Raw genomic sequence first — 12,249 nt, 5'->3', positions numbered from 1 at the left:
GAGGTTAGTCCCAGATGGAGTTCGACTTCTCCTGTTGTCCGTTGAATTTAATGATAACTAATTACTTTATAGGCCTGTATGTCTGATATAACCATTTCAATGATGAAGAGAATTGATACAGCTAGGATACATATAATAATACTTCATTAGTTCATTAACGTCTATACAAAATCTGAGCAAATGCAAAACCCTCGCGCTGTTCTCACAAAACTATACTTCTCGGGCCCAAAAAACAGCCGCAGTAAAGGCAAAACATAACGCAATTGCCAACGGCGCTCAACATCATTAGTATGTAAAGAATCGACGAGAGTAGCCTGGAAAGGCCTAGCAACCTTTGGCTCACTTGACAGCCACCAGGCCGTTGACATTTGACATGCTTATCATTTGACATTTGACATTTGACATAAGGTTTCCAGGAAGATGAGGAGCAGCAGATGGGAGTAATGGTTCACTTCCAAAGTTTGACATACTTATCATGACTTGCAGAAGCCACCAGGCCGTTGACATTTGACACTGCCAAGGCTGCGATCAGTCCGTCGTGTGCAGGGAGAGTCATGGTCTTGTTCTCTGACATGTCCCACAGCTCAAGAGACTGCACGAAATCCCATGGATATAATATATACTAGTAAGTAACTGTGATAATATATCATTAAAGTTGAAACACTTGCAAACACATGGATCTGTGATAGATCTTGCATGGGCATATCATGACATACATTTGAGTCCACAGATTTCATATCTTAGCAAGTAAAGAAGACATAGTAGGAAAGGTTAGAAGCAGAACGAATAGCAAACAAGGAAATTTTAAGTGACATTAGAAGCTACACGTAGACAACATACCTGGTAACAGCCGATTACTAACAAAGATGGATAGGTCGGGTGGAAAACACATGAATGGAACTTATTTCCATTACAGCTTAGTTCATGTATGCAGTCCCCTTCATTTCCTGAACCGAGGGACCATACCCTCACCGAGTCTTCGCTAACAGAAGCAACGTATTTGCCAGAGAGATCCCAACAAACTGAATCTACGTGCTTTGTGTGACCCTGCAGTTCCAGATATATATACAGGTTACCAGTTATTACTGAATACAAGTATCGAAGATGAAAAAGCTATGCGAGATAAATGGACTATGGAATAAATTTCTAAATATCACTAGTGAACAGTTGTTCATTATTAAAACTTGTCAATCAATACCATAATAATGATCCGAAGAATAAAAAGTGCCTAGAAAGTAGAAACTTCTGACTTATGCATGCATAGGTACAATTCCAATCAAATAAGAGGGGAAGTCAAAAATTAACCTGCAATGATTGTACACATGCTTGTGTCTCAACATCCAGTATAGATACAATATTCTCTGCTGCTGCTGCAAGATATCTGCCTAGACGGGGTTGAAATCTCATTTGGGTTGTTGGTCCCTAAGAAAAACAGTTCAATGTAATCAGATGACTAGAAGAGAAATCCAAATGAAAGATTTCATGAGAACAAGAGCTTGTAGGGTATATGTTAGGAAATAGTATGGTTCCTGAAAGAGAGCCAACCGTCAACAACAGATGACCAGAGAAAAGGAAAAAAGAAATGCTTACAGACCTTGAAAACCCTAACACAGCTACCATTATTGATGCTCCAATAGCGTATTTCGCCGTCACCATCACAGGAGCAGATAAGATCCTCATTTTTCGGATGAAAGTCTAAGGACATTACAGATGCAGAATGCCCAGTAAAAGTGCGAAGTGAATAGCCTGGCTGCAAATTAGCATAAACTATTAGGGAATCAAAAGGGAGATGTCCTTACTGTAGGAGCCCTTGTACAGGAAAAGTCAAAGGATCAGTTAATTTATTGTTTGTATCTAATTAGTTGCACATGCAAATTGTGCCGTGAAGGGTTACACAAAGGAAAGTATCATGAGAGTAACTAAAACCAACATAGTACATGAACAGTATAAAGATGGAGAAACACTACATATCACCGAAACAGATAAGCAAAGCATGGAAAGAGAAAACTTACATTATCAGCATCCCAGACCCTCACAGTTTTGTCGAAAGATGATGTAGCCAGACGTGGTATGCCTGGGCTAAATCGAACATCAGTAATCAGCAAAGAATGTTCTTCTAACGTAGATTTTGGTTTTAAAGTATCAGTATACCACAAGACTGCCTGCATTGCGACAACATCAGATAGATGCACATATCAAATCCAATTAGAGAAGGTAAAACAGGACTGTAAAGCCATTTCTTTCTCTCTACAAATTCTCATCTTGTGAAATTCAATTGTGTTTTTCTTAAGAAAAGATAGGGCGGGCCTAAAAGATTGATTCCATAATTTACAACTTTATATGAGCAAAAAAGAAAGCAAGAAAGCAAAGAGACTGAAAAGTGGATTTTAGACCAGCTGACTGACATGTTTGTGACTGATATTGTCTAATACATTTGAAAGTGAGTTGGATGTATGTCAAATCTTTTGCATCTGTTACACCACCAATATCATAATTAGCAAAGTTCTTTAATATACAATTCAGTTACCTTCTTATCATGGCCACCACTAGCAAATAACTTTCCATCTGATGAGAAATGGCAACATATTACTTTACTTGTACTTGCACGCGCAGATCCAATCTCAGTAAATGTGAATCCTGATGATAAAAATAACAGATATCACTCCAGATAAAGAAAAGCTGGATTAGCTTCAACTTTTCTTTATCTACAATAAAGCATAAGTATACCTTTATGCACTAAACTAATAAGATTGAGACACACCTTTACTGACATCCATACAGTGACCAACAGTATCTCTTGGATCTGCATCATCATGAGATAAGAATGAGTCCACGTTATCATCAAGGGAACCGTCCTCCACAAAGCGATCCATGTCAACCTGCAGCTCAATTTTTTAATCATCTCAGTGGCTGAAAGTGCTCATACCGATTCATGCAGCAGATTGTCTTGCATTGTTATATCAGAATTCAGAACTACTTTGTTATGATTAACCAAAGCACATGGACATTTCAATTGGCATATTTAGTATTTACCAATTGGTTAGAGGTTGATTTTAGAGTTCCGGTGCCATCAGAACCAAACAAAACCAAAGGCTTAGATATGCTAGTATTGTGTTGGATTGATGGCATTGACATCACATCCGCTGGAGTATGTGTGGAAGGTGTCGAGGGTGCTGAGCTGAGAGAAGGACCAGCAGTGGTTGCAGTCCCTGAACTATTTGCTGGACCGGATGATGAAACAGGTTGTTTTCGCTTGCGTGCACTTCGAATTTTTGAAGCCTGGAAGTTCACTGGAAAGTTGCAGTCAGATTCTATGGAAAGGGAAACCAGGCCAAGGATTTCAAAGGAAAATGTCATCTATCACCCAAAAATTGTGAAACATGGATTGGATGGGATAAGTCTCTGAGATAGTTACCAGAATCGCAAAGTTATGTTGAGAAAAAAGGTAAGTACTCTAATAATATATGGTCATGATAGTAAAAGTAATCATAATTGTTCAGTAATATAAAGATTGGACTACAAAAATGTAGAATTCCCCTTAAAGGCTGATAAATGCATGGATTATGTTGTTGTTGGGGACAATCGGATTCAAATTCCTAAAAGAAACTTCAAATCCAAGCATGATGTAAGAGTCTAACAAACCATCAGAAGGTTGAAACTGTTCAAAGTATGCGATTGAAGTATAGATGAGCCTAGGTTTGGTGGGTTAGAGGTCAGCTCATCTGAGTGTCCATGGAGTACTCAAGAGGGGTACATGGAAGATAATTAACGCAGAAGTATGGCAGCTTTGAGGCTTAAATGGCAAGTGGGAGGAAATAGTAAAAGAAAAACCATTTGAAGGTTGAAGTGGAGACAGGATAACATGAACAAAGAAGCGAAAAAAGTGAAGGAAATTACGAGTGACATCTGAGTGGTGATAGCAACTGAGAGAAGGGGAAGCAACATATAGTCATAATTCACTCAAAGAGTGAAGCAATGATATGTGGTATTCTAGTTGAATTAGTTTGTTAGTGGTTCGAAGTTCGAACAAATAGCAAGCCTTGTCCAGGATAATAATAATGATTGATTATTATTTTGAAAGAAAATTGAAGTAGAAATGTTTTCATAATCTGGCTTAACATTATTAGATTCTGCATATGATTAAAATATCGAGAAGAAATAGGCTTTTTTCTCCACTTGATTTCTCAAAAATGGTAATCGCTAAATTAGGAAATATCAGAATGAGATCCATGTTGCCTAAATTTTCAACGTATAATTAATTAACCAAAATCCATGAAGCACAAAGAATATTTCCAAAACAAATATTATGGCATAAACATAATGAAAACAATGAATACAATCAAGCTAGAATAGGAACCTGATCATCTCCCCGGAAAGAGTTTGACATGTTTCCATCGATTGTTACACAACCAGCACCCATTTTTTCCTGCTGAATAAGATGTTGATGTGAATTTAGTGATTGCTGACTTGGTGTTATGTGTTGCTGGAGCTGGTGTTTCCGAGTGCTGCTTTGTTGCTGCTGTTGCAACTGAGCTATTGTCTACTATAAGTAAACCAATATATAAGAAACACAAAATATATCAAGAATTTTTTTTTAAGAAAAACATCAATTAGCACGTGAATACAGATGTTGGCATTGAGACAGGTCAACAAAAGAAGCATCGGTAAAGATTTGAAGGCATACTGTATGGCATCTTGATCAATCAAGAACAAATTTATGTGATGGTGGCAAGATTAATTCATTAATTGGTAGCTGGTGGTTTATGAATAGATAAATCGACTGGCACAGTTCAACAAGTCATTGTAAAAGGCATCTATCTCCATACAGTGCATGTCATAGATTCTTTCCTACATGAGAAACACACCTTAATCAACATATCTGTATCTGTATGTGGCGAGGCTGAACAAACATTTTGCATTGGAGGCCCAATATTAGGAATAATCTCACTGACAGGATTTGGGTGACCATCTTTTGCAAGAGCTAAATTTCTGTTGTTGAGAAACATTCTAAGCCTTTTTCCATCAATCTCTCCTGGAGATGCGAATGTTAGATTATGTTGTGCCTGAAGCAGCAGCTGTTGTCGTGGACTAAGAAACTGAAGTTGGTGCAGAGGTTGGGGGGCCTGTGGAAATGACTTCTGCTGTTGTAGAATTCCTGATCGAAGCTGATCTAAACCCTGAAGAGTGTCAGAGTAATTAATCTGATTACTGTATGAAAAACAAACTACATGCACCACTTTGACAAACAGTGTAGCTAATTAAAAATGAACTCATTACCATGTAGAGATAAAAAAATGCAACTTAGACTAGTGGCACTAGTCATTAATCATAATAATTTAATGAAAAGTTACTAACCAAAAGAATTTGAAAATAATGGCAAAATAATTGCCATTAACTGTCACTTCAGCAGGTAGTTCTTGACTTAATAATATTCAGCCCAATAAGAAAATCTCTTAAAACAATGTTATTTCCATCATGGGTCACAGTCATGATTGGATTTTCGTTTTCTTTTTGGAGGGAAAAATGGGTATCCACATTAAACTAAGAAGAATGCTTTAATATTATATGATGGAGAGTAAGGCAAAAGACAGTTTAGAAGGGTAATAAATCTCCCAGCAGCTTGACCAGATGGAACCGACAAACTGTTTAATTCCAGTAATTGTTAAAGCCAGATGGTCATGACTGGAAAATTGTTACAATAAACACAACACAATATAAAAAAGATAAAATTAACCAATTTCTCTTCTCCATGTAAGGGAGAGCTCTTTCTCTGCCCTCTGCAGTGCCTTTGTTGACAACTGAAAAACAAAGCACAAAAGGTTTGATGGTCATCGTGCATTGAAACATAAGAATAAACAGTTAAGATCATCTGGCTTGAGGTAATAGTTCAGGGATGACCTATGAAAAGCGAAGATTGACTGGCACTAACCCAAGAAAAATTATGAAAACTGTAAGAGGTCACAAAGAGAAAACAACATACAAAATGTTTTAACTAAATGGAGAACTTACTGTAAGGGGCCATCCTTTCAGAGTCAAATTGTTTCCACCTTGATTTGTTCCTGCCACAAGTAGAGTTACTGTCCTCAATTGCATTTCGGGTAGTCAAGCATGCAGTATTCCTCAAAAGAGAAAAGTGTAGAAAGTAAGATGAGAAGGAGCAATTTATCTACAGCAGAAACAAATCTAAATCAGAAGCAAGTTATAGAAGATGAGCTACGAGGGCAGAAAAAAGAAGAAAGATTAGCCAATAAAATCTTGTCTAAAGGAACTGAACAAATCTTAGAAGTTCTTTACATAGAAGAGGTGTCTATACAAATTGCACATGCAAACAGGATATGATAGTGCAGTTGATGTAGCTGTCAATCAGGATAAAGCATAAAAGATGTACTGGCAAAACCTGGGATTCCGATCAATGCTCCATCAGAATCTGCAGATCTGGGATTTAACACTGGACTCACACCTGTTTTGATGTCCTGCTACAAGTTTGTTTCTTGATCAATAACAGAAGGGATTCTTTTATCTGATAAAAGAGAATGGATATTGCTAGCATTGTTAATGTTCAAACTAACCTGTGTTGATCCAGGAACTTGTTGATTCCTACTCTGAACTTGCTGCAAGGTGCTTGATAAACCACCAGCTGAACCACGCAATACTTGCCTAGCATTGGAAAGCTATGATCAGTAATGCAGTTGAATAAATTCTAGCTACGCTTTGGAAAATTAAAGCACAAATGCGTGGTTCCATGTAGCTCATAAGTGAGCCATATAACTAGAGGTTATACAATAAATAAATATTTAGGACATATATTCTATGAAAATTCCCTTTCTATTTGATTAATTAATAATTTAGCTCATAATAACTGCAGTAATGCAGCTGAAGATATCAGATAACGTTATGGACATGTAAAGAAGTAGAATCTGGCAGGCTATATGGATCTTTTTCCTCATATTTTACTATATTCCTAGCAGTGCTTTATTAAATTAAATTAAAATTTTCACACAACTCTTAGGCCTTTATCAAGTAGGACATTGGAACTGAAGTCCACCAACCTGGCAAAAGACGAGTCCTAAATTTTTTCAATCTGCACATATGTTTATACATACATGGCCATGGCATGATGGCAGCAGACAGACCCCAACTATATTGTACAGTTTTATACGTCATACTTTTTCAGCATTCATGTTTCCAGATTGTGAGGCACTTAAAGAATAATTACCCTGAAGGCTGGCCTGAAGTTAAAGCCGACTTTAACCTGGAAGCATGGCTGGTCTCCAGCAATTGACTGACATTTTCAACCAAGGGTTTCTGTAGCAGAAAATTGTGGTATTAAGATGATGATGATCTCACAGTTCTCACCACAAAACACCCAGAATTTATGCAGAAAATAGGCATTAGAATGGACAATTACCTTGAAAGATGCTTCATCCAAAGCATCTCTTTGAAAGGGCAACTTCAGCCGCTCCTCATACATCTTTGCTGCCAGTGCATTTCCAGGGTTCCGGCACATTAGAGAATCAGCAGGATCCAACCCATTTGGGGTACCACTTACTAGATTAGTACTAGCTGTATGCTGTTGCTGATGTTGGTGGTGGTGGTGGTGCTGTTGCTGCTGCTTCTGCTGTGACTGCCTTTGTAAAATTTGTTGCATTTGAATCTGTTGCTGTTGCTGGAGTTGAGGTTGTTGCTGCTGTTGTTGTTGCTGCTGTTGTTGCTGTTGCTGTTGCTGTTCACGTGCTTTAATTAATTGAGTCTGAAACAAGCACCAGCAAATTATGCAAATGAATGTGAAACACAAATTCAAGGATCTGGCATTCTAGTAGTAACAAAATAGAATCCGAACCAAAATTCATAAATACATTATCCCCCGTTACCCTGAGTTAACTGTTAGCCAATAATGTCTAGCTCCACATGATTGCCTTTTAGTTCAGATCAAATTCAAATACTGATGCAAAATCATAAGCACACATGCTTTTTCTTATGAAATATATGATTGCCTATAGAACATAACTAGAAGCAATTAAGGCTTCATTAAATCACTGGACAACAGCTTATGACCTCACTTCCACATCCCACTGGACTTCTACCAATGTTTAATTTCTGGTCAGGACAAATTCAGGAAGAGGCCCTCCTCAAAACCTACATGGCTGGTTCAACATCAAGACAGCCTTCAAGGTAGAACTAACAAGAAATAGATTTCTTGAACTCCTGCATGACCTTATAATTTACTTTTGGCTTACCTTAAAAGTTCAAGTGCACTTTAAGTTCATGAAACTGAAGACCCCATAATTTTGAAGACAAGAAAGGGTTTACACAAATGTACAGAATAACATGCCATTGTTATTTAACAATGTGAACAAATAGTTTACTATTGTCCAAATGTAAAAGCTTTTGAAGCAGCCATTCTACATAAGAGATTCTAAGCTCAGACTTCACCAGTCTATTCCCATTGAATTTCCATAAAGTTAAACAACTTAAGCTTTTGGAGTAAATGGTTGTTTTATATCACTAAAATGCACACAAACCCAGGAGCAAAGCTTAATGCTATCTTCTTAGCATAGGATTGTAAAATGACCCGTTAACTGCGAAATAAGTGGGCATCTAGCTTCTGTGAAGCCACTTTTCAGAGAACTCCACAATTTCAACTGACTATCTGGGTAAAGCTTCCTGGAGATGCAACTAGCAATTACCAAAGAGCTCAAATAATAGACGATTATTATTTTTGAGCTGCACCAGATGTGATTGATATTTGATAGTGCTAAAACGCAGCACAAATTATCAACTGTGCATGCTAAACAAGCTCTGGTAACTACACAAACACATGCAAGGACGTGCTAAGGAAGAACGAAGAAGATTGTGGATGAGAAGCTGATTCTTGCCTCGATATACGACGCAGCAACATCAGAGTGCTTCTCGTTCGTTCTTGCGATAAATATATCCCAAAAGACTGACCACCATTCGAAAAGAAAACCGCCAGGGACATCAATTGCTGCAAACCATTATAATTTACTACGAGAAAGAATTGCTAAAGCTATAAATTTTAGAGCTCTGTGCCCTGCATTGTATCAGAAACACAAACTTCCATAAAACACTGTTTCTACTAACCAACAGGATCTGGAGAAACCTTTCCTTCAGCTTGAAATGCCTTTGCAGAGGCCTGCATATTTCTCTTCACTAAATAATCATAAATATATACATCCAACCTGTTCACGTTTATCAGAAAGACATCAGCTTAATAATAAAAAAAATAACTTAAAGCATCCAACGCACATCCTCTCCTAGTCACAAAAAAAAAGGTCAATGTATCCAGCTTAAAGAGGACAACGAAGAAACAAGAAGCGAGCAAACTACAGCTAACTAACATGATTACATGAAGGCCACATACTTGCACAAAAGAGATAGATGGCAAAGAAGCCAAAAATAAGCATTGGTTACATCGTCTACGTCAAGAACATGTCATGCTAGTCGCTACAACAAAGAGACAAACGAACGAATCATTGGGGAAAAAGATGTCTTAACGACGACAGGTGCACGAAAGATAGAGAGGAAAAGGACGAGTGAATAAAATCGATAAGCACCGAGCAGAAGAAAAGAGTGATAGAATTCGGAAAATAAACCAAACTACAAAAAAGCAATTTCACAATCGGAACCACAGATGACAACAAAAAAAAAATTGCAGCTAGAGAGAACAAAACAAAACAGTATTTTGGCATCAAATATAACTCAGAAAACCAATTAAAAGTAGGAAGACAGAAAGTGAAATAAAGAAAGACTTTACGATCCAAAAGAAACGAAACGAGGTGATATATCGATCAAGACAAGGCAAAAGCTCACATTTTGTCAGCTTCCCAGTTGTTCTGTGACATGATTCCACCGAATCCAACAGAACCCAACTAAACTTACGACCTCCGTCTTCCTCTTCCTCTCCTCCTCTTAATACAACAAAGATTCTCTAACTAAGTGTTCGAATACCTACTTCCCGAATCGAAGCGTTCTGGGCGTTAAACTAGTAGCAGTTTTTAGAGCAAGAACAGGGGAACCGAGTAGAGAGAAAAGGAAAGAGAAAAGAAATAAGAACAATCTTTTCGCTCTTGGAGAAAGACAGCCTAATATCTTCCAGTGGTACAAAACTTTAATATCTCAATTCTAAACCCACTTGACCACATTGGAGAAAGAAACTCACATCTTTTCTCGAATCACGAATAAGACCATATAATCCCCGGCCCTACATGTAAGCGAAGATGGGTCCCCACATCCTGTAGACTGTAGAGTTCCTCTTCCAGTCACAGTATCGAGTCTGGAACGACGGGAAGGTCGACGACATCCAATAGACTGGAACATCTTTTAGTGGGCGTGCGTAGCATGTGAGTCCGATACACGACATCACAGAACGTAGTGATACGTGCATTTTCTTCACTGCTGTTAAATATGCCATTATATCTAATCTACTAACTATAGTTTTTTTTTTTAAATGGTAATTAATAAACCCTAGGGACAAATTTTGATCGATACCACTCTCCTTCTTTTCTGAAATTAAATTGTTCATGAAAATAGTATATAATTCACGAAGGATTTAATAGCACATTTATTTTATACGATGAAAGAGAATTAGAATTTCGCTGAGATGCATCGTTTGAGGAGCCAAGAACTTATTCATAGGAGTTGTCGCCCAAATATGCCCCTGGAATTCCTGAAAATTAACAGACTTTTTGCCTATCAGGATAGCATTTTGTAGATACCATCATGGGCATTTAAGTTCGTGGGCAGAATTTTGAGCAGCTTTTTTGGTGCAGTTAATGATCGTCTGATCACTAGCTAGATCTTAGTTGTCTGTAGAAGATCCAACCGCAGGAGATTCATCGGACGGTTGCGTAGAGGACAATGCTTGGATCAATCAGAGCCGTCGATTCCAATCAGAAAGCACTAGCCCAAGTTGATGCACAGCACAGGGCAACGATCTCCAGACTCCAGGAGTAGGACAAAGGCTATTAAATGAAGAAGTGGGTCGACTTCGAGCCAATGAGATCTGAGAATGTCCAAATTTTTGTCATTTGGTGGTATTTGTGAAGTGTCAATTCGGTTGTCAGAATTGAGGTTTCTTCACATCGAATGACACTAACGGGTCTACTCAAGATTCAAGACTCAAGACTCAAGAGCATTGCTTGCATTCGATAAGATGTGGGATTGTGGATAGTGACACCGTTTAATTATGAGGAGACGTTATGACTGCGATTCGTCGTGCTAAAACTTACCGACTAGATCCGAATCCAATAACAAGACTATATAATATAAACAACGAGAATAGGTTTTTTTACTTGGTTGGGCTTGGGCCTTCGAGACCAGATGTAGTGGATTTGGACCGCATCTACTTCACCAGTATATGTCATGGGCCTTGGACCTGAATTGGGACTCCAATTGCTGTTCATGTGGATAGGCTAAATGCTAATTATTATAATTCATAAGACGAGTGCAGTTTGAACAAAACGAGTGAGTATATTTAGCAAGCAATTCCGTATTATTATGAATGCCTAGGAAAGAAAGATAAAACTGAAAGATAGAATGGCTCCATCGTTCACCTGTATCTCTTTAGCTCTTAATTAACTACGGACATCCGCACATATACAGTTCTGCGAGAAAAGATAATCTCGAGAGAGGCAGCATGGATGATGGATCCTATAAAAAATATACGTCTGATAATGACACTTTTTGAAAACCTATAACAAATTCATAGAATGTAGTGGCTGTCACTTGAGTTGAGGTATAGAATTAGCCTCACGGAAATCTAGATCTAATCATTTGAACTTGCAATAGATGAAGCAGAATGGTGATATGGTGTAAAGAATTACATGCAGGATTTTATCAACAAAATTAACTACAGACAAGTAGCTAATGTCTGCTTCCTTGGGAAAGACAAAATGTTGTTGTCCAACTGGATCAAGTATAACTAAAGAAAACAACATTGGGTCCCGGCAGATGACACCGAAATGAAGAGAGGGCAAATGAGATTTAACGAACTTAATTGAGAGAGAGAGAGAGAGAGAGAGAAGGAGGACCAAAGTTGTCACTCTCTTTATCCAATCAAATCACATCTCAATCTCATCGCTTGCATTAGTTACGAAGGTTAAAATGAGTATTTCACATCTATTTTTAAATTTCATATATCTTAGCCCATAGATATGTCATATGTAGTAGTACGTTACACATATTCATTAGTGTTAGGCCATAGTTAGGCTAAATTTCAATAAATTTTTT

At 37.8% G+C, this 12,249-nt stretch overlaps 1 protein-coding gene across 7 annotated transcripts; it reads right to left on the bottom strand.

Moving 5' to 3' along the window:
• Positions 1-127: 127 nt before the first annotated feature.
• LOC140792986 (transcriptional corepressor LEUNIG-like) lies at positions 128-10,139 on the bottom strand. 7 transcript variants are annotated; one of them, XM_073144274.1, is made up of 18 exons: positions 9,832-10,139; positions 9,103-9,200; positions 8,877-8,986; positions 7,409-7,750; positions 7,217-7,305; positions 6,570-6,657; positions 6,398-6,476; positions 6,010-6,059; positions 4,866-5,177; positions 4,358-4,528; positions 3,034-3,279; positions 2,762-2,879; positions 2,528-2,637; positions 2,013-2,162; positions 1,595-1,750; positions 1,306-1,422; positions 841-1,047; positions 128-592 (listed from the first exon to the last, which is right to left on the bottom strand). In XM_073144274.1, the coding sequence occupies exons 1-18, from the start codon at positions 9,861-9,863 to the stop codon at positions 449-451; spliced, it is 2,619 nt and encodes an 872-aa protein (XP_073000375.1). In that variant the 5' UTR covers positions 9,864-10,139; the 3' UTR covers positions 128-448. The 7 variants fall into 7 exon arrangements, with proteins under 7 accessions (XP_073000375.1, XP_073000377.1, XP_073000373.1 ...); XM_073144276.1 differs by having other exon boundaries at positions 4,358-4,429; XM_073144272.1 differs by having other exon boundaries at positions 4,358-4,540; positions 9,832-10,138.
• Between the last annotated feature and the right edge of the window lie 2,110 nt (positions 10,140-12,249).

The sequence above is a fragment of the Typha latifolia genome, chromosome 7, assembly GCF_019914945.1.
Source record: "Typha latifolia isolate L0001 chromosome 7, TyphaL0001v2, whole genome shotgun sequence".
Taxonomy (NCBI): Eukaryota; Viridiplantae; Streptophyta; class Magnoliopsida; order Poales; family Typhaceae; genus Typha; species Typha latifolia.
Note: the sequence above shows the minus strand (reverse complement) of the source record. Positions and strands in the feature narration are given on the sequence as shown.

What these genes read in the sequence shown, in the direction of transcription:
- LOC140792986 (XM_073144272.1), bottom strand. Translation starts at nt 9,863, where the DNA reads ATGTCACAGAACAACTGGGAAGCTGACAAAAT. An exon ending in GGTTTCTCCAGATCCTGTTG is followed by an intron (nt 8,987 to 9,102) that starts GTTAGTAGAAAC and finishes AATGGTTTGCAG; the next exon opens with CAATTGATGTCCCTGGCGGT. An exon ending in GGGTCTGGGATGCTGATAAT is followed by an intron (nt 1,751 to 2,012) that starts GTAAGTTTTCTC and finishes GCTAATTTGCAG; the next exon opens with CCAGGCTATTCACTTCGCAC.